This window comes from Elephantulus edwardii, unplaced genomic scaffold, assembly GCF_000299155.1.
Source record: "Elephantulus edwardii isolate Elephantulus edwardi_28Jun2011 unplaced genomic scaffold, EleEdw1.0 scaffold00013, whole genome shotgun sequence".
NCBI lineage: Eukaryota > Metazoa > Chordata > Mammalia > Macroscelidea > Macroscelididae > Elephantulus > Elephantulus edwardii.
In genome coordinates, this window is record NW_006399763.1 from 2,886,355 (window position 1) to 2,912,916 (window position 26,562).

The following is a 26,562-nucleotide window of genomic DNA, read 5'->3' on the forward strand; positions in this document are numbered from 1 at the left end:
ATAATTTGAGACCCTGACAGTATCTTCTGTTGTGGATTACCGTTGACTTGAGCACGACGTATAGCGATCCTATGAACAAAATACCTGAAGCCTTTCTATAACTATTGTCGTTTCTCAAAGTTCATAGAGTTTCCAGAAGTATGTCGTTTAGGAAGTAGATGCCACTTCTGCTGGAAGGTATCTAGAGAAGCGCTTAGGAACCGGACAAGCTCCCTTGGCATTCGTGTAGGCAGTTTTGCTCTTGGTTGACGGCCGGACCGAGCATGTTTCGCCTTTTAACTTTTCTCTGGTCGCGCCTCAGACCGTGTGGACAGCTGGCGCCGTCCCTGCGGGTCCCTAAGGTCAGAGCCGAGGCAGGAAGACCAGAAACTCCCGCCCCCGGGGTCCTCCCCCCGCGCCGTCCTCCCCCCGCGCCGTCCTCCCCCCGCGCCGTCCTCAGCACCTAGGCGGCGGCTCAGCGTTGGCGGCGCTCTCGCCCGGTGCACTGTGGGCATTGTAGTCGGGAGGGAACCTGTTCGTGACTGAAGTCCTGTGACACCACTTCGTTACAAACCCCCTCTCCCCCTGTCTGAAGCTCTCTCCACTCCTTCGGCGTGAGCCTCCGGGGACCAGCGCGCGGCTTTCAGCGCGTCAGCTGTTTCTCCCGGGAGCCTGAGAGGCGGAAGCCTGAGGGGTGCGGGGTGGGCGGAGCTTCGCGAACGCCGTGAACGCCCGCTCTTACGTGCTCGTTCGCCCTCGACCGCTGCGCGTCAGGCTCGTGTCTCCGCGACGGGGGACAGCGGCAGGTTCGTTGCAACGCGAAGGGGGCGGAGGGAGCCCGCGCGGCGGCGGCGGCGGCGGCTGCAACAGCGAAATGGCGGAGACAGTGGCAGACACCCGGCGGCTGATCACCAAGCCGCAGAACCTGAATGACGCCTACGGGCCGCCCAGCAACTTCCTCGAGATCGATGTGAGCAACCCCCAAACCGTGGGGGTTGGCAGGGGCCGCTTCACCACCTACGAAATCAGGGTCAAGGTGAGGCCATCTTTCCCCTACCCCGAAAACCTCTCTCTCCGAACCTGGTCACCTCAACTGACCCAGGAGCGGATCCTCCCTGGCACCCCACTCCGCCCAGGCCCTGCCCCCTCCGGCGATCTGCGGGCCGGGATCGTGGCCCTCTTCGTGAGGGGTTTAACGTGGGTGCAGCGCGGTGATCCCAGCGCTGGCAGTTGGAGAAGGTGTTCGATGAAGAGGGCGTGGGTTGAGCTCCGCTTGCTTAAAAAGCAACTGATCTGAGAATGACATTTGGGTTGAAAAGGAGTAGATCTTTCGAGAAGCACAGGGAGGGGAAGGGAAGGGTGTAGCTTTGAAGTTAAAGCCTTTCCTTTTTTCCCCCTCCTGTAGACTCCCCCCACCACCGGTGGCCAAGGTACTGGCTTCAGGCCTTTCCAGAATCACTGTACTAACGTCGGTTGTACAGTGCTGTAAACAGAGCTTAGTAAGAGTTCACAAAAGCCTGACAAATTTGATAGGGCCAAGGCAAGCTGGAATGGCAATTGGAAATAGTTGAGCTGCTAGGTTGGACCTTAACATTCTGTGAGTCTGACGTGCTAGGGGCCCGAGGTGAGGAATGTTGACTACCTCACAATCCAAAACTATACCCCTTTTAAGAAAAGCCTATTCATTTAGAATTTTGCTCTCTAATTTCAAGATTTGCACTTCACTGAATGAAAGAATCAGCTGAAGTAGAAACACACACTTATTTCATAACTAGTATTTGTTGGCAATAAGTAATTCATATGATTTGAAAGATGCTAATTGAGAATAGTGCTTCACTTTCACTCTAGTTTAGAATTAAAGAACTTGCCATGTATGGAAATATCTTTAAAAATTAATTGCAGAAAAAGTACCCAGCTCTTTAAAGACAACAATTTTTTTTAACAAATTATTTTTTAAACATTAAGCATAATAAGATTTGGCTTTAGAGTAACAAATTTGCATAACAAGTTACTGTTAACATTTAAGTGGAGTGATTTCTAATTTATGCTTTTTTTTAAAGGAATTTTTTTGTGAGTTTGTGTTACTAAAAATATTTAATTAGCAAACTAGCTTAGCATATGAAACTAACAGTTAAATGTTTAAACCACCCATTTCTCCATATAGATGTGTAAATTAGGAGAGATTAGCCTTCAGATTTTAGCTAACTGACAAATCCAGGCCACAGTATGCCTAGGAAGTACATTCCCACATAAGCATTATGAAAAAAGTGAATGTTTTTTGCTTTTCAAACTTAGGAAATGATTTTGGATTGTCATCAATATGTAACAGATTGTTCACTACACAGAATTTCCTCTTTTTGCCCTTATTCATTAACATGCTTCCCCCTCCCTCTCCTTTGTGCTAAAACAGAACTTGGTATTCCTGTTTCTAAACTTCCATACCTAGTACTTCCTGCCACACAATTGCAATCTCCTGCCTACACTTCCTCCGTTTAATAACTGTGTTTATCTTACTGAGTGTATGATATTAAATAAAGTCTGGTATGGCAATTTAAAGGTGCTGTAGTGGCACAGTTGTTAAGTACTCATGTTCAAAACCACTGGCAGTTTACTTTTATGAAAGTTACAACCAAGAAAACGCTGTGGGGTAGTTCTACTCCATCACATGGGGTCGATTCACGTTGAAAGTGACTCTTGGCATCTAGCAATAACAGCAATGGTATAATTTAATTGTGTTTTTACATACCTGATATCTGCTTACCAAATAGCTGGTGTAACACTTAAATTGTGATATGATTAGGAGCCCTGGTAGCACAATTATTTTAGTGCTTTCATGCTAAACTTCTGTAGAAGTTTGATCATATCAGCTCGCTGCTCCACAGGAAAAAGATGTGGAGGTCTGCTTCTATCGAGATTAAGCTCACTCATTGCGTTGAGTTGGAACTAACTCACAATCATAGATGACTCCAGTAGGCTTTCAGAGGCTATAAATCACAAGCGAGGAGAGATTATTATTTTCTCCACTTGAACTGCTGGTGGATTCAAACTGGCCGCCTTTGGTGGGGGGCAACACACCTCCTTACCCACTAGGCCACCAGAACCCCTGTTAAAATTACACCCTTAAAAACCATATGGAGCAATTCTCCATCCTGAAAAGTTGGAATGAGTTGAAATTAACTAGACGGCAATTGGTATAGTATGATTGCTGCATTTGGGGGAGGGGGGGAGTCCATTTTTAATAGTGATTAGTGAGTTAAGAAATTAACAAATTCAGTACCTACTTTAAGGAACCCTTGTAGCCTCAACTACAAGCATAGCTGCTAGTTGAAAGATCAATGGTTTGAATCCACTAGTTGCTCCATAGGAGAGATTGGCAGTCTTCTGCTGTCAAGTTTTTATTTTTTTTTATATTATTATTGTTATTATCATTTTGTGTGTACTGTCAAATCGGATCTGACTGGTACAAGAGGAGATTGTCCCTCCTTCTCCAGCAGAGCATCTAGTGGATTCAAACTGCACCTCTGGGATTGCAGTGCAACTTCTTGCCATTAGGCCACCAGACCTCGCCATAAAGTTTTACAGCTTCAGAAAAGCAGTGTAAAGTTGCTGTAAGAACTGATTCCAGTGTCATATACCTTTCTATGTTTTGCGTTTTTATAAAAGTCAGATTATTTTGTGTTAAAAGCCATGATAGTCATATAAAATGGAAGGGAGCTCTCTTGGAGTAGTCCATAGAGAGTTGTGCTGCTAACTTAAATGCGGTGTGTCTGGTTGTTCAAATCCATCAGCTGATCTTCAAGACAGAGATAGTCACCTCTTGTGTGACTTAGAATCTCCTGAAAACTCACTGGAAGGTCAGTGAATGAATGAGTGAATGTCATTGGGGTTTCTCTTAGTGTGTGTAGCTTATTAACTTAAACTTAAGACACTGTGTAGTAAGATGTTAGACTTCTTGTTGTTTGTGTACTATATGATTTTTGACAGTAATTAGAGTTTTGTATTATGGTAAAATAGCCATTAAGATGGGTAGGTTAATAGTTTGTAATTGTATTTATTCCCAGTTTTCTAAATTCTTTGTTCTTCTTACCGCCTACATCTACTTTTGAATTTACCTTGTAGAAAACTTCTTTTATGTCCCAAAGTTTGGACTGTTAAACTATCTTACTCTCTAATTCTGATCTTGAGAAAAATGTTCAATTTTGCAGATCTGATTGAAATTACTCTAATTCACAGAGTAATTTCATCTAGATGGTGGCACTTTAGAATACAAGTTCCCTAGTCTCCATTTATCTTTCATTTTGAGGATAGTGTTTAAGACTATTAGGATCACTTGATTAGTATCTCTGCGCTTTTGAAAAAAATAATTGGCACAGTGTTAATGTTTTTAAAAATTGTTCTAATGGGTAAGTACAGCTCCGAGCACCATAAATGATTAAAGGTTTAGGAAAGCTCAGGGTCTAGAATTATTTTGGTAAATTAAAGTGAAGGTTGGAGGGATAATTCAGTTACTATTTATGAAGTTTGTGCACTGATGGTAGCTTTAATTTCATGAAATTTGAAATAAAGATCTCCTATTGTACATGGAAGGAGCTCTGGTGATGTAGTCTGTAGTGAGTGGTGCTGCTCACCAAAGACTGCACTCAGCACCTTCAAGGGAGTAAGTTAGGCAGTCTCTTCTTGTTGCAGTGTGCAGCCTTGGAAACTTAACAGCGGATTGCTGTGAGTCAGAAGGACTCAGTGGCAGTGAGTAAGTGATTGTACACAGAGACAACTGTTTCAAAGATAAAGATCTTGAGTTTCGAGTTAACTCTGGTCTCAAATAATTTCTTTATCTTTTATTAACTAGGTAAAATATAAAATCTTTGAGCATATCAGCTGAAAAATAGTTATACTACAAAGAGGATCTCTCTTCTAGGACTGAATAGATATGAAAAATGTATAGAGTCCTTTGGTACAGGGACCTTGTACATAATATGCAGCCAAAAGTTAGCTTTTGCTGCATGTGGCTACTAAATTAAAAGTGAATGATAACTACATTTTTTTCTCTGTTAATATGCAGTTGTTAGATAGCTTCATCAAGAAAACAAATTAATACAGAAGCATGATATAAAAAGAAGCCATTCTACTTCTAGAATTTAACCAAGTAACTTTTTATAGGTATAGTAAAACATGAAGCTTCATAGTTAAATTGGCTGATAAAAAATTTTGGGAAGGAGAATACTCAGTAAAAGTAGCGTATCTTGGAAGTGTTTGCCTTTCTGAATCTTTGTAGGTGATCGATCCCCTCCCAGTATCTTAAATTGATCTTCATTAGTATTATAATTATTGTTGTTTTGCCTTCAAGTTCAGCACAACTTATAGCGACCTTGTGAACAAAAGGCCTTGAAGCACCTCTACAACTGTCGACATTTATCAAAGTTCGTAGTTTCTGGAAGCATGTTATTTAGGAAGTGGATGCAGTTCCTGCTTCCAAAGTATTAAAGTTAGGATTCAAGAAATTACCAAGAAGTTTTAAGCTTATCTTTTAATATTTATAGACTTGTATTATGAGAATAATATTTTTAAAAATCAAGACATTTTTATGTCAAAGGACATCTGCAGAATCTCTCTGTGACCTTGTCGGTTGGCCACTAGACGTCCTGAAGTGCATCTCTGCTGCCAGTTGTAGCTGACTCTGCTAACATCTTCATCATGGAGAGGCGTGTTGCTGAGACGGAGATTCTACTCTTATTTAGTCCATCCTTCAAGATGGGAAAGTAGGTGGCAGTGACAACTAAAAAGTAGCCCTGTTTTTGCATAAAGGACTCTATTGTGTTTTGCTCATTTTGACAGATAAGGGAACCAGCATGCAAAAAGGTTGTTTCTCACCCAGAGTTATTTTATTAGTGTTAGAACTAAGTTTTCTGACCTTGTCCACGGTTGCTCTACACATAGAGCTCCATTAAAAAGAGTACAAAGCAGTTCCAGGTTACAAATGAGATCTATGAGTCTGTCATCAAGTTGAATAAGTAGGTAGGTCAGAACAGGTCCATATGGTTATTTTGTGTCAGTCAAGTTTTTGTTTTAGTATATAGCATCTTTTTTCATTGCTATACACTTAAGAAACTCTTCTAAAAAGTATCAAAACATCTTAAGCTTAATAATATGTAATAATTCAGGTAACTGCTTAAACAACTGTACAGAAAATAAAGGAGGAATCTGTATAAGTATGTAATAATATAAAAAGCGTTTGTTGCTGATAAATGCCATTGAGTCAAGTACTATTTAGAGCAACCCTATGAACAAAACACCTGAACCCTGTTCTATAACTATCGTTGGTTCTCTAAGTTCATAGAGTTTCCAGAGGCATGTTGTTTAGCGAGTGCCACTCCTGCTTCCAAGCCTGTTTTAATTTGGGTGCTCCAACAAACACTGTCCACCATGGGTAACCGTTAAGGCATTTGACACATCAGTGGCACAGTGTTCATTCAGCATCATAGCAGATGGGTTATTTTAATTTCTGTAAATAAGTTCACACCTATGAAAAAATTCCGTTAGCAAAAGTTATGTTAATAGGTATGGTCACAACAATGACAGTTCCTGGTTTTTTTTTTTAAAGAGTATCTCCTGAGGCTCCTTAGATATAACCTGATATCTCATGGAATTTGGATCTTATTTCTGTGGTTTGAAGGTGTTTAGGGTCATGGTTTCAGGGGACATCCCAGTTTTTAATGTTTCTCTTTTACCTCCTAATTTCTTGTGTAGTTTGTGCTTGGGGTCTTAAAGTTTGTAAGCGGCTATCCAAAGTACAACACTTGGTTTCTAGTCTCATGAAATAGCAAAAGACAAATGATAATTTGGAGGAGGAGGAGAAAATGGAATATGTGGCTAATTGCCTCCAAGAGCAACCGCCTTTTTTGCCATTAAAAAATGAAAAGCCAAAATGGAGTCCATTCTGACTTGAATGTCTTTGGCTTTGTATCTTAACCGGAAGAGACAGCCCATCTGTCTCCAAACAACTGACCTATCAGTAGCCCAACAATTAACCTCTTGTGGTGCAAGGACTCTTTTGCCATAAGACTAGAAGTGGTTAGTGCCCAGCTGCCATTACTTAATATTTTGATCTTAGATTCCATAGAAACTGATCAAAAAGAGGAGATTGCAAAAGAGTTGAAAATTCTTATGGACACTGGACTTTCTGGAGCCAAAGAGGGTGATGGAACCCTTGAAACTCTTGGAAGTGCTTTCTCCTATATTAGGAACTATCTGCAACAATGATTTTTACTTGACTTTGACTGTGTGGGATCATTGACAGTTGTTAGGTATCATTTAGTACAACACATAGTGACCCTGTGAAAAACAAATCTGAAACCTGTCCTATCCTTTGCCATCCTCATCATCTCTTATATACTTGAGCCCACTGCTACAGTCACTGAAAGAGAAGGTCTTCCTCTCTTTCACTGAGCCTACACCTTTCCAAGCATAATGCCCCTCTCAGAGAATAGCCTCTCCTAGCAACCTGCTTAAGTTTAAACTATGTGAGATGAAGCTTCACCATCTTTGCCTCCAGGAAGCACTCTGGATATACTCTTTCCAAGACATACCTGTTTATGCTTTTGGCAATCCATGAGATTGTCAAAAGAGTATTTAGTACTCTTTTCTAACACCACAACTCAAAGACATCAGTTCTTCTGTCATTACCCCTATTCATTGTCCAGCACTCAGATGCATATCAAGTGATTAAAAAGACCATGGCTTCAATCAAATGCACCTTAATCTTCAACTGATATCATTGCTCCTCAATAATTTAAAGAGGTCTCTGACTACAGACTTACCCAATGCAATAAATCTCCTGATCGGACTGCAAGGCTGATTGTGGATCCAAATAAAATGATATAATTGACAATTTCAATCCTTTCTCCATCTATCATGATGTTGCCTATCAGTCCATTGTTTAGAATTTTTGTCCTCTTGATGATGAGATATAATCCATATTGAAGGCTATAGTCTTTGATCTTCTGCAGCAAGTGCTTCACGTCCTTCACTGTCAGCAGGCAAGGTTGTGTCATATGCATAATGTAGATTGTTGAATCTTCCTCTGATCCTGTTGCCACAATATTCTTTATTGAGTCTGGTTTCTTGAATAATTTACTCAGCACACAGATTAAATAGGTATGGAGAGAGAATACAGCACTGGCACACAGCTATTTTAAACCAGGTAGTGTTCCCTTGTTCTTTTTACACAACAGCATCTTGGTCTAGATATAAATTTTACATGAGCACAATTAAGTGTTCTGGGATTCCTGTTCTTCTCAATGTTAACTATGAATTGATTGACAGAGTCAAGCCTTTGCATAGTCAATAAAGCACAAATGCCATTCTTCTGGCATTCTCTGCTTACAGCCAGTATCTGACTTCAGTTGATATCTCTGGTTCCAGTGGCCTTTTCTAAGCCCAGCTTGAGCTTCTGGCAGTTCTCTATGTACTGTTTTAGCCATTTTTTAATGATATGCCCCTGTAATATGCTTGCATATGATATTAATAATATTATTCAATAATTTTCACATTCAGTTAGCCCGTCTTTCTTAAAAATGGAAACAAATATGGACGGACCTCTTCCAGTCAATTGATCAGTCAGCTGTCTTTCAGATTTCCTTACATGGACTGGTGAGCATGTCCAGGGCTGCATCCATTAGTTAAAACATGTCTGTTAGTTTCCCATCGACTCCTGGAGCCTTTTTTTTTTTTTGTCAATGCCTTCATGGTATGTTTAATTTCTTTCTTCATTACCACTGGCTCTTGATCATACGGTACTTTCTTTTTTTTAATTTTTATTAAATTTTATTAATTTTAATGAACACATATGGTACTTTCTGAAATTTTCCATGTCAACCAATTTTTTGTGTGTGTATGTGTGTACAGTGAGTCCATGTATTCCTGCTGTCTTCTTTTGATATTTCCAGGATCATTCAAGATTTTGCCCATATCGTCTTTAAGTATTGCAGCTTGAGGCTTGTATTTCTTTTTCAGTTCTTTCAGCTTGAGAAATGCTGAGAGAGTTCTTCCTTTTTTATGCTTCAAATCCAGCTCTCTGCACATTTGGTTATAATACTTTGTCTTCTGGAGCTGCCTTCTGAATCCTTCTTTACATCTCTTTTATGTTAGCATCTCTTCCATTTGTTTTGGCTTCTTGACACTAGTGAAATTTTCAGTCTCTTCTGACATCCAGTTTGGTTTTTTCTTTTTCTTCGGTCTTTACCAAATTTTGCAGTCCAAAATTAACCAAGCGTAGAATCAAGATGCATTAATGATAGATGACTGAAATGCAAAAATTGTAAACAATGAAGGTGAAATGATTGTCGGAAACTACACACTTGGTGATAGAAATGAGGCTAGAAAAAGAATGATTGCATTTTGTACATTCAATGATTTATTCATTGCAAGTACTTAAAAAAAAACAACAAACCACAAAGGGTGACTTTACACATGGACCTCACCTGATGGACTGAGTAGACATCACATTGACTACATCTCTGGAACGAATCTTTGGAGAAGTTCAATATCAGCAGTCAAAAACAGGCCAGATGCTGACTATGTAACAAATCATCAATTACTTGTTCAGATGAGACTGAAGAACGTTAAAACAAGTCCACGAGAACCAAAATACGATCTTGAGTCTATCCCTCCTGAATTTTAAAATCATCCTAAGGATAGTTTTGAAGCATTGAACACTATGATTGATTACCTTATGAGTTGTGGGATGACTTCAAGGATGTCATCCTTGAAGAGAGCAAAAGATAGATGAAAGAAAGATTGACAGTATCAAGTTGAAATATTAGAAGTCTTAGAAATTAGTAAGTTTATGTCAATGAAAAGGAAAAACTTGGAAAAGGAAGATGAGAATGGTTGTACAACTCAAAATATTTAATCTTTGTCCCTATATCGTACATGTTGAAACTGTTCAATTGGTATATGGTTTTTTTGGTTATCTTAAAAACAAGCTTTTTTTACTAGTGTACATATCTTAAATGCTATTAAAAGTGACCCAGGAATGTCTTAAAATCCTGCTTTTTAAATGTTAGAAATAACCTAAAAATATTCATGCTAGACTTGAAGTTCACAGGCTTAATGAAACTTGAATTTTTTTATCAAATTCTGAGGAATTACAGTAACAATTTTGAATTTAAATGGCTATGGTCAGAAACACTGTTACTCTTAGTACTAAATATTGATAATGCTTCCATCCCTGTTAAAATTTGTTAGCATTCTATCATCACATAAGTACCAATAAATGTATAATTTAGTAATAAAAAATGATTATTTTATTGATAACAAAATACCATATAATTTAGATTTTGAGACTCAATTCTCAAAAAAAATATTTTGAATGTATAATTTGTTTTTAGATATTAAAGAGAGCTTCACTTTGACAACACAGCTTTTTATGTGGGCGGGCTTTTCATGGAAGCTGACTTACAGGACAGCTCATCATTCCAGATGCTTAAACCAGCTACTCTGTCTCCAAATCAGTGATTTTCTAATCATAAAAGAGATTAATAGGTCTTTAGGTGTCTGTATGGGAGAGAGATCATAATTTTTTTAAATAAAATTTATGCCACTCTGATTAACACAGTGACTATAATCATAGGCACTATTGGAGATTGTGAAAATGGTGCAGGATTTGATCTATTGGTCATACAGTTGCTCTGAGTTGTAGTTGACTCAGTGGTACCTAATGACAACAATAACAATGGCTCTGATTCTGTCTTCCTACCTTGGGCTCTCAGGAACCAGGACCCAACACAAGAAACGCCATACTATGAAATACAATATAGCTGATCATGGACTCTGAAAAAATTATTTTCGTCAACTCCAGACTTAACAGCCTCAGATATATCTCAGATGCTAATGATAAGAGTGTTTTCAAAAATAAATGTTCCATTCATTTTGCCCAAAATTTTTCTGCATGGAAAAGACTTACTGACTGGCCTTTTTAACTCACCAAAGAAAGCAATTTCTCACTTTTTAAAAGTATTTTTAGAAAAGCTGTTGGATTTTCAACACAAAATGCTGGAATATTAAATCATTTGCCCTGTGGAAAATTATGGCAATATGCTGAACGTTACTCATTTAGAACTATGGACAAACATGAATTATAAATGTGAGAGTTAAATATCTATATACTGTTTTTCGAAGGCAGGTTCTTTAGAGAGATAATAGAACGGATATCCTTTAAATGACAACTTACCAATAAATGGACTGTGTTGTCATTTTAGTGCAAGCAGCCATATAGTCTGCTTGTTACGAGTCACCTGTTGAATGACCTCCAGATGGGAGGTATCTAAGACCACAGAAGCTTTTATGTTGGGTTCTCAACTTCACACACAAAAAATAAAGGTGCAGTGTTTTTCTTTCTTTAATTTTTTTTATTATACTAGTTCATTTACAAAATACGAATACATTGTTTTCCAGAGCAGATTCTTCCAATTGGAAATTGGAAGAATCTGCAGTGTTTTCTTGAGAACTAGTCCCTAAATTTTTTTCTGTTCTTCCAAGAGTGGCCATGACACATGTTCAGAGACTCTGATCAGTTTATAGATAGTTTATGAGGCATTTAATTTGAGTTGATGTTCCTTAATATGCTTACAAACACATTTGGAAATATATACTTCACAGTATTAGATAAAAATAAAACTGTAGACAGCTGGACAAGAATATTGATCTGTTTGACAAACTTTTTTCCCATGTTCTTAACATTGAGAGTTGCCAATGGCTTGCCAATGGAGTGTTTGATTCCCATCAGAATCTAGGCTCTCTCCAAAATAGCAAAGGCTCAGAGAATTCATAGCTGGAGGATGACAGTCTACACACATGGTGTACCCCTTCCCGAAATAACTGCATCTATCAAGTCAGAGACCAGTTCTTCATTGCACAGTGATGAGTCAGTGACTCTGTTTTTATCTCCATACAGTATTGAGGATCCTTTATGTCTGTAGACCACTGTCGAGAAGTACCTTGTCTTGTTCTCTCTTCATTGAAAGTAGAGGTAATTAGGAATGCAGGTATGAAGGCATGCATACAGCCCTGGCCCTTCCTGGTCCAGTACTGCAGGCAGCTGCCTCTTTCTCTCCTTCACCAGTGAACAGGGGGCGCCGCCGTTCACAGTCTTCTGCTGCACCGGGCACCTGCATGGTGGGCAGTGATTTGCACTCAATTAGTATATATTTTGCTGTGTTTATTATCAACAATGGAGTAAATAAAATTTAAACCAAGGGGAGGGGAGAAAGGAAACTTTTAAAAATAGTTCTTAAAACAATTCAGGTAGCAACAATGAATGAATGGGGGGGGGGAAATGGAAAATATGCTGTAAAAAAATATAGAAGTATATGTTGCATTAAAAATATCATTAATAAAAAAACCAAACCAAAAAAACCAGTTCAGGTAGGGGGGGAAGGAGATAAGGTAATAGTTAACACTTCTTTCTGTTCCTTCAGTGCCTTGCATATCAAAAGGGAAATTCATGAAGTACCACTATGATAACAATGATTGGATGATTCAGGAGAAGATGAAGGATAGATGACTATTGTTAAACATTAAGGACTTGGTCTTGGAGATGATGAACTTGGTGCTAGAGTCAGGGTTTGATTCTGCTGGGGAAAAGAGGTGGGCACAGGTGAGTGTCTTGCTGTTGGCATCATTTTCTTGAAGTAGGCCTCAGGAAAAGTTTGTGTAGAACTTTTCTTTTTCTGTCACTGCTGGACCAGTTGGCAGCATCATTATAGATGGTGAAGAGATTGAGATAGTTAACAGTTTTAATTTCCACAGTCAACACTCTTGATACTAGCAGCCAGGAAATCAAGAGACTAATTGCATTGGGAAAGTCAGCTGTCAGGGACCAGAGTACTGAAGAGCATCGACGACAGGCTGGAGACTAAGATGTGCCTGATCTGGGCCATAGTGTTCGCGGTTGTGTGTTATGCATCAGAGAGCTAGGCAGTGACTATGGATGATAGAAAGAGAATTGATGCCTTTGAGCTGTGGTGCTAGAGAAGAGTGTTGAATATACCACGGACTGCTAGGAGAACAAACAGGTTTGTCCTGGAGAGGGTGAAACTGGGCTGCTCCTTGAAGATAAGGATTCTGAAGTTTTGTTTGACATACTTTGGGTATGTTGCAAAGAGGGATCAGTTCTTGGAGAGGGACATTATATTTGGGAGAGTGAAAGGACAGCACAGGAGAGGAATACCCCCGATGAGATGGATTGATTCAGTTTTTGGGATAATGGGAATAGGCATATCAGAGACAGTGAGGTTGGCACAGAATAGAGCAGGATTTAGGGCTCTTGTACATAGGGTCGCTATGAGTTGCGAGTGACTCAACAGAACATAACAACAACAATGACAGATTTTGAGGGGACTTTAGAGGCTTGGTGGTAAGAATCCATCCTGTAATCCCAAAGGCACATGGTTTGAATCCATCAGGTGCTCTATGGGAGAATGCTGGCTTTCCTACCTCCGGAAACCTGTTGAAGGGTCAGCTATGAGTAAGTTCCAACTCAGTGGCATACAACAGACAACAGCAGTGACAGAATTTGAGGGAAAAGTCCAGGACCTACAAACTTCAGAACCCAAGAAGTTTTTGACAAATGAGTTACATGAAACTTTTCAACTAATTAAGGCAGAGATGGCAAAATTGGAGACAAAAGTAGATACAAAGTGGTTCACTAAAGTCATAGGTGCATTTACTACAGGCCTCAGAACAGAACAAGGAAACACAGCATGGTTTAAAATCAGGAAAGGAGTGCTTCAGGATGTATCTTGTCTCCATTCCTTTTCAGTCTGTATGCAGAACAGATTATTCAGGAAACAAGGCTTTATGAGGAGGAATGTGGCATCAGGATTGGAGAAAGACTCATCAACAGCGTATGATATGCAGATGACATAACCTTGTTTGCTGAAACTGAAGAAGACCTTAAGCAGTTGCTGCAGAAAGTCAAGGACTGGAGTCTTCAATATGGATCGAAGCTCAACATCAAGAAGACAAAGACTCTCACCACTGGGCCACTTGGCAGCACCATGCTAGATGGAGAAGAGATTGAGGTTAATTGCAGCTTGCTCAACTCCACAATCAACTCTCTTAACACCAGCTGGTAGGAAATCAAAAGACTAATTGCTTTGAGAAAATCAGCTGTCAGGGACCTCACTGCACATAGTAGACCTTAAAAGAGGCTAGGACTCCTTGATTGAATTGTGGTGTGTGTGGTTGGGAAGCAAAAATATGACGTATACATTGGAATAAAGGTTATTTGAAGTACTTCAATATCTGGGTGCATTGTCAAGCACAAGGAGAATCTTGAATTTTTTTTGCCCGGGTATTAATGAACACAGTGGTTCAAGAATCAGTCTTCAGAGATGTCCATAGTAACCAAAGCCATTGCACTTCTAAATAACAGGAATGACAGAATGATGTGCCCTCAGATTTAGGAGGGATATATTATGCATCAGAGAGTTGGACAATGACTAGGAAGGATAGAAGGAGAATTGATTCCTTTGAGCTGTGGTGCTGGAGAAGAGTATTGAGAGTACCATGGACTGCTAGGAAAACAGATTCATCCTGGAAAGAGTTAAACTGGGCGGCTCCCTGGAGGCAAGGATTCTGAGACTTCGTCTGACATACTTTGGACATGTTGTAAGGAGGGACCAGTCCTTAGAGAAGGGACATCATGCTTGGCAGGGTGGAGGGACAGCGCAAGAGGGGAAGGCCCTCTACGAGGTAGATTGATTCAGTGACTGGGGTAATCGGGATGGGTGTATCGGAGACAGTGCTGTTGGCACAGGACAGAGCAGAGTTTAGGGCTGTTGTACATAGGGTGGCTATGAGTCGCAAGCAACTCGACAGCACATAACAACAACAACATTAGAAATATGGGCAGTTAACCTCCCAAGTGATTTGCAGCCACTGAAAACCCATTGGAGGGTTAGCCATGAGTTGGTTCCAACTTGATGGCAAATAATAACGGCAACATATTAGCAGACTTGCACTTAAAATCTTTGGTTGTGTTGTCTCTAGGCTTTAACAACTTTAACATATCTTTCAATGCTTATGCCCTGGTACGTTTTTCTCTTTTAAAATGTAAATAATTTCAGGTATTTCCCCCCCCAAAGTAAACCAGTCTTGTATTTGGTCTAGCACATATTTTTTTTCAACGTTTTAGGCAAATCATTCAGAGCACTTAGACCAGCCTTCATGTTAATTATATATATGTTTGTCCTCACTTTGAGATGATCAACTACTTCTCCCACATCAACCAGATTGTTGCTATCCAGTCATTTCAAGTGATCCTAAAGCATAAAGTAGAACTGCCCCAGAGAGATTCCCAGACTGTATATATTTATGCACGCTGACTGCTACATCCATCTTCCTTTTCAGTTCAAGCTGCCAACCTTTTAGTTACCAGCCTAGAGCTTAACCACTTTGCCACCAGAACCCAAACCTACTGCTATCAAATCATATTTATTGGGAAAATGTTTTAGCCTTTGTTGTACCAAGTTTCCATATACAAACTCAAACACTCATTTTTTTTTAATTTTTTTTTTTGGTGATTGGTAAGGTAACCAGTTACAGTAGGTAGTATCCCTGTTTTGCAGAATATAAAGACTGGCATCTCATCCCTTGTTCTCCCTATTCTCATTCTACTGTACTACTTGAATCTCCCAGATAAGCTGGGCTCTTTTGTATCTAGGCTTTTGCCGTTATTACATTCTCTCTTGAGAACAGCCTTTACTAGTTTTGTTTGGCATGCCTCCAGAAACTCTATGAACTTTGATAAATATCGATAGTTAGAGAAAGGCTTCCTACCTTTTGTTTGTAGGGTCCTTATGAGTCGTGCTTGACTCAAAGGTAATCTACAACAACTATGCTGAAGGATACAGCCTTAATATGTCCTTTTGGAGATTTTACTCAATCTTAGACTGGGTTTCCTTCCTGTATGCTTTTGAAGCCTTGTTAGAGCACTTCACACATAAGAGTAAGTATTTGATTGCCTATAAGTTCCTGCATCTTTGTTTATCAGTGTAGTGGGTTGAGGGGCGGGGGCAGGGGCTATCATAATAACTCTTCTATCATAATACCTCGTTTTATGCTTTTTGTAGAATCCGAAAGAAAACCTAGTGCTATATAGGACAAGGTAGAATTGCCCTCTAGGGTTTCTAGAGTTTTAAATTTTTACAGAAGCAGGCTGCTGTATCTTTCTCCCTCTAAGCACCTGATGAATTAAAACAACTGGCCTATTGGTAAGCAGCATGAAACTTAGATACTGCCACCAGGGCTCCTCCCTTGTCACATGTTGTTACTGTTGTTAAGTCCCTTCAAGTTGACTATGGTTATAACGACCCTGTAAACAACACATCTGAACCTTGTCTTATCCTGCACCAACCACCTCTGCTTTACTTGAGCCCACTGTTGCAGTCACTGTACCAACACATCTTGTTGAGTGTCTTCCACTCTTTTTCTGACCCTCCACTTTTTCCAGCATGATATCTTTTTCCAAGGACTGGAAAAATGTCTTTTTTCTTCTGACGATATGCCCAAAGTATATGAGACAAAGTTTCACCATCCTTGCTTCTAAGGAGCACCCTGGCTACAGCTCATACAAGACAGACTTGTTTGTTCTTTTGGCAGTACATGGGATATTAAGGAATTTTCTTCAACATCACAATTCAAAGGCATTGATTCTTCTGTCATTCTGTTCATTGTTTAACTTTGAGATGCAAAGTTCCGATTGGGCATACCTTAGTCTTTAAAATGACAGTATTGCTCTTTAGCACTTTGGATAGCTCCTTGACAGCAAATTTTTCCAGTGTAACATGTCTGATTTCTTGTTGTTGCCATGGATATTGCTTGTGTATCCAAGTAAAAGGAAATCCTTGGCAACTTCTTTTTTCCATCCATCATGGTGGTGCCTGTCAGTCCATTGGTAAAAGACTTGTTTTTCTGATGTTGAGGTGTAATACATATTAAGAGCTTTGATCTTCTGCTGCAAGTATTTCAAGACTAGATCTGGGCAGAAAGCAGAGAATACTAGAAGGATGATTTTCTGTATTTTATTGACTATGCAAAAACAGCTAACTGTGTGGATCATAAAAAGTTTGGCAAGCATTGAGAAAAATGGGAGTCCCAGAATACTTATTCGTGCTCTTGAAAAACCTAGATAAAGACCAAAACGTTGTCTGAGAACAGAACTGGGACAATGCATGGCTTGAAATCAGGAAAGGTGCATCAGAGCTGTATCCTTTCTCTGTACCTATCCAGTTTGCTGAGCAAATCATTTGAGAAGCTGGGCTCTCTGAAGAAGAATGTGTTATCAGGATTGTAGATTCAACAACCTGTGTTATGCAGATGATAAATCCTTGCTTGCTGAAAGTAAAGAGGACTTGAAGTGCTTGCTACAGAAGATCTTGTCATCTGGCTTGCTGTTAGAGATCTTGTGACATAGTAGAAATTATATAAATGAAGTTTAAGAAAATGAAATCATTTTTTTCTGAGACTATAGAAGAAGAACAATTTTGTGGTTCCCCCATTCTTGTCCCCTCCCATTCTTGGTTTTTAAAATAAGTGTTTTATTTTTGTTGTTGAGAGTACACAGAAAAACAGATTTCTTAAAATATTTCTATGTACATTCTTCAAAGTGTACAACTACTCCCTTGTTTTCTAAGTTGTCCTTACCTATTAACATTTACTTAACTACTAGGGAGCTCTGGTGGTCTAGTTGTAAGCAGTTGTGCTGCCATCCCAAAGAAACGCAATTCAAATCCACCAACTAACTACTCCATGGAAGAAGGATGGTTGGTTCCAACTCGAAGGCAAACAACAGTAACAGCTGCCCCTAAATTTCTTAGCTGATTTTTGGAGTTGGCATATATGTATCTATATATATCTTAAAAGCATAATATACTAAAGGCACATGTTCTTGACTATTAAGCTATTACTTAATTTTGTTGCACCACTAACCCACAGCTTGGGAAACTCATGAAGGGTCACTATGAGTTTGAACTGACTTGATGTCAGTCAGTTTCAATTTATTGCTTGCTTTTAAGAATACTTGAAGGGATACTTTTAAAGATTACTTCAGAGCAGTAATTTGAAGGGATCTTTCAGCCCTCATAGGTCCTGAAAGTCTGGAATCCTGTTCTTCATTTTCCTCTTATGGTTTTCTCTGTTGCTGTTGAGTACTGTAGAGTTGGAACTGACCACTAGCTGACCCTCCAGGGCATTTTCAGAGCCAGTAAATTGCATGGGAGGAGATTGCACATCTTTCTCCCATGAGCAGCTGGTGGATTTGAATCATATACCTTTGAGTGGAGACAGGATACATGTCATGGTCTTTGCAATCACTTGCTATGCATCGGAGAGCTGGACGATAACTAGGGATGATAGGAGAATTGATGCCTTTGAGCTGTAGTGCTGGAGAAGAGTTTTGAATATACTATGGACTGCTAGGAAAATGAACAGGTTTGTCCTGGAGAGGGTGAAGCTGGGCTGCTCCTTGGACGCAAGGATTCTGAAGCTTCGTCTGACATACTTTGGACATATTGCAAGGAGGGACCAGTACTTGGAGAGGGACGTCATGCTTGGGAGGGTGAAGGGACAGGACAGGAGATGAGGACCCTTGATGAGATGGATTGATTCAGTGACTGGGTTAATAGGGGCAGGTGTTTCAAAGATGGTGATATTGGCACAGAATAGGGCAGAGTTTAGGGCTGTTGTATACATAGGGTCGCTATGAGTTGCAGGCGACTCGATGGCACATAACAACAAAAACAACAACCACCTTTGAGTGGCAGTGTAATTCCTTACCACTAAACCATCAGAGCTCCCTATGTAATCTTAGAATTTGAAGTACGACGATGTCAGTTTGGAGACTAAGGTGTGCCTGGCTTAGCCCATTGCTATGTGTCTGAAAGCTGGACAGTGATAAGATTTAATAGAAGGAGAATTGATGCCTTTGAGATATGGTGCTGAAGAAGACTATTGAATATACCATGGATGGCTATAACAGGTTTGTCCTAGAGAGGGTGAGACCAGGCTGCTCCTTGGAGACAAGGATTCTGAAACTTAGTCTTACATACTTTGGGCATGTTGCAAGGAGGTTCTAGACCTTGGAGAGGGATGTCATGCTTGGGAGACGGGAGGGTCAGCACAAGAGGGAAGACCCTCGAAGAGATGTATTGATTCAATGACTGGAGTAATGGGCATAGGTGTGTCAGAGACAGTAAGATTGGCACAGGATAGAGCAGTATTTAGGGCTTTTGTACATAGGGATGTTAAGGGTCACAAGTGACTTGATGGCACATAACAACAACAACAATGCTAAAATATAGCTATAGAATCCTTAATTAAGATGATTAATTAAACTATAGTTATAGAATCCACTATAGTGGCATCCACTTCCTAAACAACATGCCTCTGGAAACTGCATTTTTATAAATGTTGATAGTTATATAAAGGCTTCAGGCTTTTTGTTCATAGGGTTGCTATGAGTCATGCACAACTAGATGGCAATCAACAACAACAACAACTTTTTAATTAAAATGTTTATTAATGTGCTATAGCTGGGCATCAACCAGTTCTTCTGCTCTTATAGCAAATAATCTATTTCCTCCTTTTTTTCCTAACTCTCCTCCTCTGTTATTTGAAGTAAATAGACTGTCTGTTGTGCCTTTGATGACTATTGCGGGACTCCAGACACTGTACAGTGAAGTAGGAGGTACTATAAAAGGACTAAATAGGCTATTGCTGTTGATTTGGAACCTACCCTCCCATGAGTTTTCAGAGGCTGTAAATCCCATGGGAGGAGATTGCCCATTCCACCTATCTTCCTCTTGGAGAGAGAGCTGGTGGATTCAGACAGCCTACTTTGGGGTTGGTAGTGTAGCTCCTAATCCACTAGGCCACTTGGTAAATACCTTTGAGTCAGAACTGACCCATAGCTAATGCTCCAGTGAGTTTTCAGAGGTAGTAAATCATGCAGGAGGAAATTGTCTATCTTTCTCTAGTAGGGCAGCTGGTGGATTTGGACTGTGTGCCATTAGGTTAGCAATAAACCTCTTTACCACTAAGCCACCAGAGCTCTGAAGTCTCTGTGCTTTTAGGCCAGTTAATTGGGATATCCTGTGAAATCATAATCCTAAACTTCTAAACCAAAGAACCAAATCTCATGAGGTACTAAATTATATTATGAGCAGTTTTAGCAGCTACTTTGTTGCTGTTAATATATTCATCACAGTTTTTGTCAGTTCAACTTTTAAAAGATACACAATGATAGTACTTAAAATTATTGCAGGTTTACCATAACCAGAGTGACTATTTTTTAAAATTACTGTAAACAGAAACTCAGTACACTAAAAAATACTGCCCCACTCCCTTCCTTTCTCACCTCTGGTAACCACCTATAAACTTTGGTCTGCAAATGTTTGCCTGTTCTTACCTATTTATGTAAGTGAGGTAAATGTGTCCTTTTGTGATTGATTTATTTCATTTAATGTAATGTCTTCAAACTCCATCCATATTATAGTATACAAACAGACTTTACATAGACTCATGAATTGGAGTTAATTTAGTTGGATTTTTTTGGTACCAAGACTTCATTTCTCTTGTTGACTGAGAGCTATTCTGTTGTATCTCTGTTGATGTTTATCCATTCATGTGTGTGTGTGTGTGTGTGTGTGTGTGTGTGTGTATTCATTGTCATTTGGGATGTTTCCACCTTTTGGTTATTGTGAATTATGATATTTCCATCTTTTGTTTAATGTGGCAGTGAACACTGGTGTGCAACTATCTGAGTCTCTGCTTTCAAGTCTTATGAGGATGTACTTAGAAGTAGAATTGTAGCATCATATTTCTTTAATTCTCTTTTAGTTTTTTGAAACTACCTTAGTGTTTTCCATGAGGACAGATCCATTTTTTATTTCCTTATGGTGTTGTTTTTTGTGGCATCAAGTCACCTGAGACTCAGAGTGACTCTACATACAATAGCTCTGAACTCTGTTCTATCCTGAGCCAATCTCACTGTCTCCAACACACCTATCTCCATTACCCCAGTCATTGTGTCGATTCATCTCATCCAAGTTCTTCCTCTCCTGCGTTGTCTTTCCACCCTTCCAAGCATTATGTCCTTCTCCAAGGACAAGTCTTTCCTGGCAACATGCCCAGATTTTCTGAGACAGCGCTTCAAAATCCTTGCTTCCAGAGAGCAATTTGGTTTTACCCTCTCCAGAACAGACATATTTATTCTCTTGGTGGTCCATGGTATATTCAGTACTCTTCTTCAGCACCGCAACTGAAAGGGATCAATTCTTCTGTCATCTTTAGTCATTGTCCAGCTCTCTGAAGCATAGCAAATAATTGTGAAGACTGTTGTGAAGATCAGCCACACCTTAGTCTATAGATTGACATCTTTGCACTTCAGCACTCAGGAGAGGTCTCTGACAGTCTACTTTCCTAATCCAATTTGTCTTTTAATTTCCTGGCTTCTGGTTTCTAACTCCTTATTGTTGTGTACTGTCAAGTCAACTGCAACCCATAACAACCCTATGTACAGCAGCTCTGAACACATCCCTGTCCTGTGCCAGTCTCACCAATTCTGACACACCAACCCCCATTGCTTTAGTTACTATATCAATCCATCTCATCCAGAGTCTTCCTCTCCTGTGCTGTCCCTCCACCCTTCCAGACATGATGTCCTTCTCTAGGGATTGGTCTGTCCTGGCCACGTGCCCAGAGTATGTGAGACAGAGCTTCAAGAACCTTAGCTTCCAAGGAGAAACTTAGTTTCACCCACTCCAAGACAGACCTATTTGTTTCTTTGTCAGTCAGTGGTATATTCAAGACTCTTCTAAAGCACCACAACTCAATTCTTCTTCTGTCATCCTTAGTCATTGCCCAGCTTTCTGAAGTATAACAAGTAATTGCAAAGACCATGGCCTGGATTAGGCGCACCTTAGTCTCTGAACTGACATCATTGCTTTTCAGAACTCTGGAAAGGTCCCTAACAGCAGATTTTCCCAATGCAATTCATTGTTTTATTTCCTGACTACTGGTTTGAAAAGTGTTGATTGTAGAGCCAGCAAGCTACAGTTGTTGTTGTTAACAACTTCAATCTCTTCTCCATCTGTCATGGTGCTACCAGTTGGCCCAGTGGTGAGAACCTTTGCCTTCTTGATGTTAAGCTTCAATTCATATTGAAAACTATAGTCCTTGACCTTCTGCAGCAAGCACTTCAGGTCTTCTTCAGTTTGAGGAACCAAGGTTGTGTCATCTGTACAACGTAGATTGTTCATGAGTCTTCCTCCAATCCTGATGCCATATTCCTCCTTACAGGCTAGTCTAATTTTTGGCTCAAAGTTAAGGAACAGGAACAAGTTTTGTTTGGGATTCGAAAGGTAACTAAGGGTCATAGTCTTGGTGGTTCCATGAATCTGTGGACCAGTAAGCCTGGCCTTTTTATGCTTTTGAATTTTTTTTCCACATGCCTACTCTCACTTTTTTTCTAGGATCATCCTCTGGAATCCGTTTGAGAGTGTTAGCTGTACAGGATTTTATTTTTCGGATACAGAAGTTGAGGTTCCCTTAGTCCTTAAGATGAATTGTTTCAGTCCATCTTTGTATTTCTTTTTGCCTCTTTGTTTTGATAGTCTTTGTGTGAATAAAATGTTTTAGTTTTTATTAGGTCTCATTTTTAAAAATTTGTCAAAAAATTTGTCTTTATGCTTTTGTTACTAAAGTATACACTGTTAAATATTAAATACAACAATGTTGCCCTTGCATTTTCTTCTTAAAAAATTATGGTTTTATAGTAGTTAACTACCTCATCTTTTTCCCATGGAGAAGCTAATGAGTTTAAACTACCAGCCTTTTGGTTAGCAGCTCAGTGCTTAGCCAGTAGAGCTAAAAAAAACATGGTTTTAGCTTTCACGTGCTCTTAATCCATTTTTAATTTGTTTCTGTGTATAATATGAAATAGGAATCCAATTTTATTTTTCAGCATGTAAAAATCCACTTTTACCAAAACCATTTATTGAAGAAACTCTTATTTTCATCAAATATACTTGGAGCCCTTGTCAAAAATCAGGTTCAATTAACTATTTTGGGAACCTCCTGTCATTGTATATAAAGTAGAAGATTATTTTTCCAGTTAAGATTGTTGTTGTTGTTGTTATGTGCCGTCGAGTCGTTTGCGACTCATAGCGACCCTATGCACAACAGCCCTAAACCCTGCTCTATCCTGTGCCAATCTCATTGCCTCTGACACACCCATCCCAAGTCCCCCAGTCAGTGAATCAATCCACCTCATAGAGGGTCTTCCCCTCCTGTGCTGTCCCTCCACTCTACCCAGCATGATGTCCTTCTCCAAAGACTGTCTCTCCTTACATGTCCAAAGTATGTCAGACGAAGCCCCAGAATCCTTGCCTCCAAGGAACAGCCCGGTTTAATCCTCTCTACGATGAATCTGTTTGTTTTCTTGGCAGTCCATGGTACATTCAATACTCTTCTCCAGCACCACAGCTCAAAGGCGTCAATTCTCCTTCTATCCTCCCTAGTCATTGTCCAACTCTCTGATGCATAACAAGTGATTGCAAAGACCATGGCCTGTATCAGGCGGACCTTAGTCTCCAGAGAGACACTGTTGCTTTTGAGTATTTTGGAGAGGTCCCTAACTGCAGACTTTCCCATTGCAATATGTTTTTTGATTTCCTGGCTGCTGGTGCCAAGAGTGTTGACCGTTGAGCCGAGCAAACTGAAGCTGTGAACAATCTCAATCTCTTCGCCATCAATCATCATGCTACCAACTGGTCCAGTGGTGAGAATCTTTGTCTTCTTGACATTGAGCCTCAGTCCATATTGAAGGCTGCAGTCCTTGACCCTCTGCAGTAAGTGCATGAGGTCCTCCTCAGTTTCAGCGAGCAAGGTTGTGTCATCTGCATAATGCAAATTGTTGATAGATCGTCCACCAATCCTAACGCCACGCTTCTCCTCATAGAGCCCAGCTTCTCGGATGATCTGCTCTGCATACAGGTTGAAAAGGTCTGAAGACAGGACACATCCCTGGCGTACACCCTCCCCAATTTTTGAACCATGCAGTGTTGCCCTGCTCTGTTCTGACGACTGCCTCTTGGTCCAAGTATAGGTTTCACATTAGCACGATTAAATGTTCTGGGATTAGTATAACTTTTATACTGCTATTTACTGATTAGGTTGTTTAGTTAAAATGCTTCAAGCTTTCATTCAAAGTTCTACTTCTTCAGGAAATTTTTAACTTCAAGAAAATTTCAGATTGGAAGGTTGACTATGGTAAATTTTAAATCTGGTGTAGATTGCCAGAAATGTAGTATTAGTTAAGATACATTTTGGGTTATTTTTTACAAACGTTTCAAGAAGTATAAAAATCTTAGAAGCCGTCCACAGTTGTTATGGTGGCTTAACTAATAGTTCACATCATCTCTACATTCTAGATCAAGTGTAGGCATAGTCTTTCTTGTCTTAGGGTTTCATGTAACTTCATAGGAAACTGGAAAATTCCATCAAGCTTGGAAGCAATCTGAAAGGAAAAGCAGATAACTAGACAAATGATAAGCTTTGCTTTAAGTAACAAACAGGTGACTGGGATTAGCCCTTCTAGGAATAAAAAAAACACCCCAGTAGCTTTTAAAGGGTAGGGATTTGTGCTGCCTACCCAGAGGTGGGTAGTTTGAATCTACCAACTGCTCAGAGAATAAAGATAGTCATTCTTCTTCCATGTCATTTACAACCTCTGAAAACCCACTGTAGTATCAGCTGTGAATTGGTTTCAACTCAACAGCCCTGAGAAAGAGGAGATTCAGAGGGAATCACTTCAGCAACACACTAAACCATTTCTCTCATTGTGTGCTGTTTATATTCTTGAAATTTCAAAATTCAGCATACATTTACAAGAAATAAAATTGACCTCTAGTATTTTTTATAATCTTAATTGTGAATGATATTCTGCTATCTTTCTGGGAATTAATTTTGGTAGTGAAAGGAGGAGCTCATAAAAATGTTTTCTATATATAAATGTTACATACCTTTTGAATATCAAGTGGGATTAGAAGTACTGAAAATTGCCAACCTAAAATCACTACTGGGCAGTAGGTGGATTTTTTTTTCAAATTAAAGAGAAAGCTAAGCCTGATTACTTTGACTATCTACATGTAAGTGACCAAAACATTTTTTTAAGTGACCTCATAATTGAAGGAAGCTGTGGTGGCCTACAGGTTTAGGAGTTGCACTGTCAAGCTAAAAGCAGGCACTTCCAGTCCACCAACTATTCCTCTGACCTCCAGAGAAAGATGGTCAGTCTCCATTTGTGCTTTTTATAGCCTCTGGAAACCCAGGGAAAGATCAGCAATGAGTTGGTTCCTACTTGATGGCACGTAACAACTTAAAAGGGAGAGAACTGCTTTTTTCCCCCCCATAGTAATTTATTCTGGTTGTGATCAAGTATCCTTTTATGAGAGAGTTAATGTCTGATTTTACATATAACACAAACTCTACCTCATTGATTCTGCACTATTTTCATGATCATTAGTGTACTTGAGGCCATTGTTGTGACTATTATGTGTATTACCTTCCAACCTACAGGTTTATCTTCCAGCATTATATCAGATAGTATTCTCTTGTGATTCATTCGGTTTTACTAACATTCTGAAGTAGATTGCCAGGACTTGCTTCCTAGTCTGCCTATGTCTGTAACCTCTGCTGAATCTGTCCACTATGGACTGATGGAATGTCAAAAACTGCTGACATACTTGCCAGCAACATAGCAACTTGCAAGCTACCACAGTGTAAACTGACAAATGCATGGTGGACTTCTCAGACTAGACTAGACTAGATAATGATTCCTAGGTAATGAATTCTTTAACTTATTGACCCTTGATTAACATTTAACTTAAAAGAAGTCTATACCTTATTGCTTGACCTTTGAATCTCCCTAAGTAGGATCTCTTAACTAAAAGTATTTTTCTAGTCTCCACACATTAGAAGTACTTTGAGTGTTATGGCTTATGAGTCTTGGTCTCAAAGTCTAAAATATATTTAGTCATTCCAGGTAATATATGTGTCACTACCCAGTTCTCCTCTAATGTCATGTGATTTTATTGCTTCTATTTTGAGGGAGGAGGAAAATAAAAAGTGTGTACTGTGACCTCAGGCATTTAAAAGAAACAAAAATAGTCTGTTTTTAAAGTATGTGCATCCATTTGTGGTGTAGGATAAAGTTTAAAAACCTAATTTAAGAAAATATGGTACTTTTAAAATAAATGTTGTTGTTGTTGTTATGTGCCGTCGAGTCGCCTGTGACTCAAAGCAACCCTATGTACAACAGCCCTAAACTCCACTCTGTCCTGTGCTAATCGCACTGTCTCCGACACTCCCATCCCAATTATCCCAGTCACTGAATCAGTCCACCTCATAGAGGGCCTTCCTCTCCTGCGCTATCCCTCCACCCTCCCAAGCATGATGTCCCTCTCCAAGGACCGGTCTCTACTCACAACATGTCCAAAGTATGTTAGACGGAGCCTCAGAATCTTT

General features: G+C 39.6%; 1 protein-coding gene and 1 pseudogene across 2 annotated transcripts in view; one reads left to right on the forward strand and one right to left on the reverse strand.

The window, feature by feature from the left end:
• The first annotated feature begins 839 nt into the window (after positions 1 to 839).
• The window catches only part of LOC102860842 (sorting nexin-3-like), a 71,428-nt gene continuing 45,705 nt past the window's right edge, over positions 840 to 26,562 (forward strand). Inside the window, exon 1 of one of the 2 annotated variants that reach the window (XM_006881167.1) lies at positions 840 to 1,015. In XM_006881167.1, the coding sequence (XP_006881229.1) occupies positions 854 to 1,015 (162 nt within the window). In that variant the 5' untranslated portion in view covers positions 840 to 853. The remainder of the gene's footprint in view (positions 1,016 to 26,562) is intronic. The other variant, XM_006881168.1, reaches the window with a different exon arrangement.
• Positions 11,637 to 26,562, reverse strand: part of LOC102862747 — a 19,312-nt pseudogene continuing 4,386 nt past the window's right edge.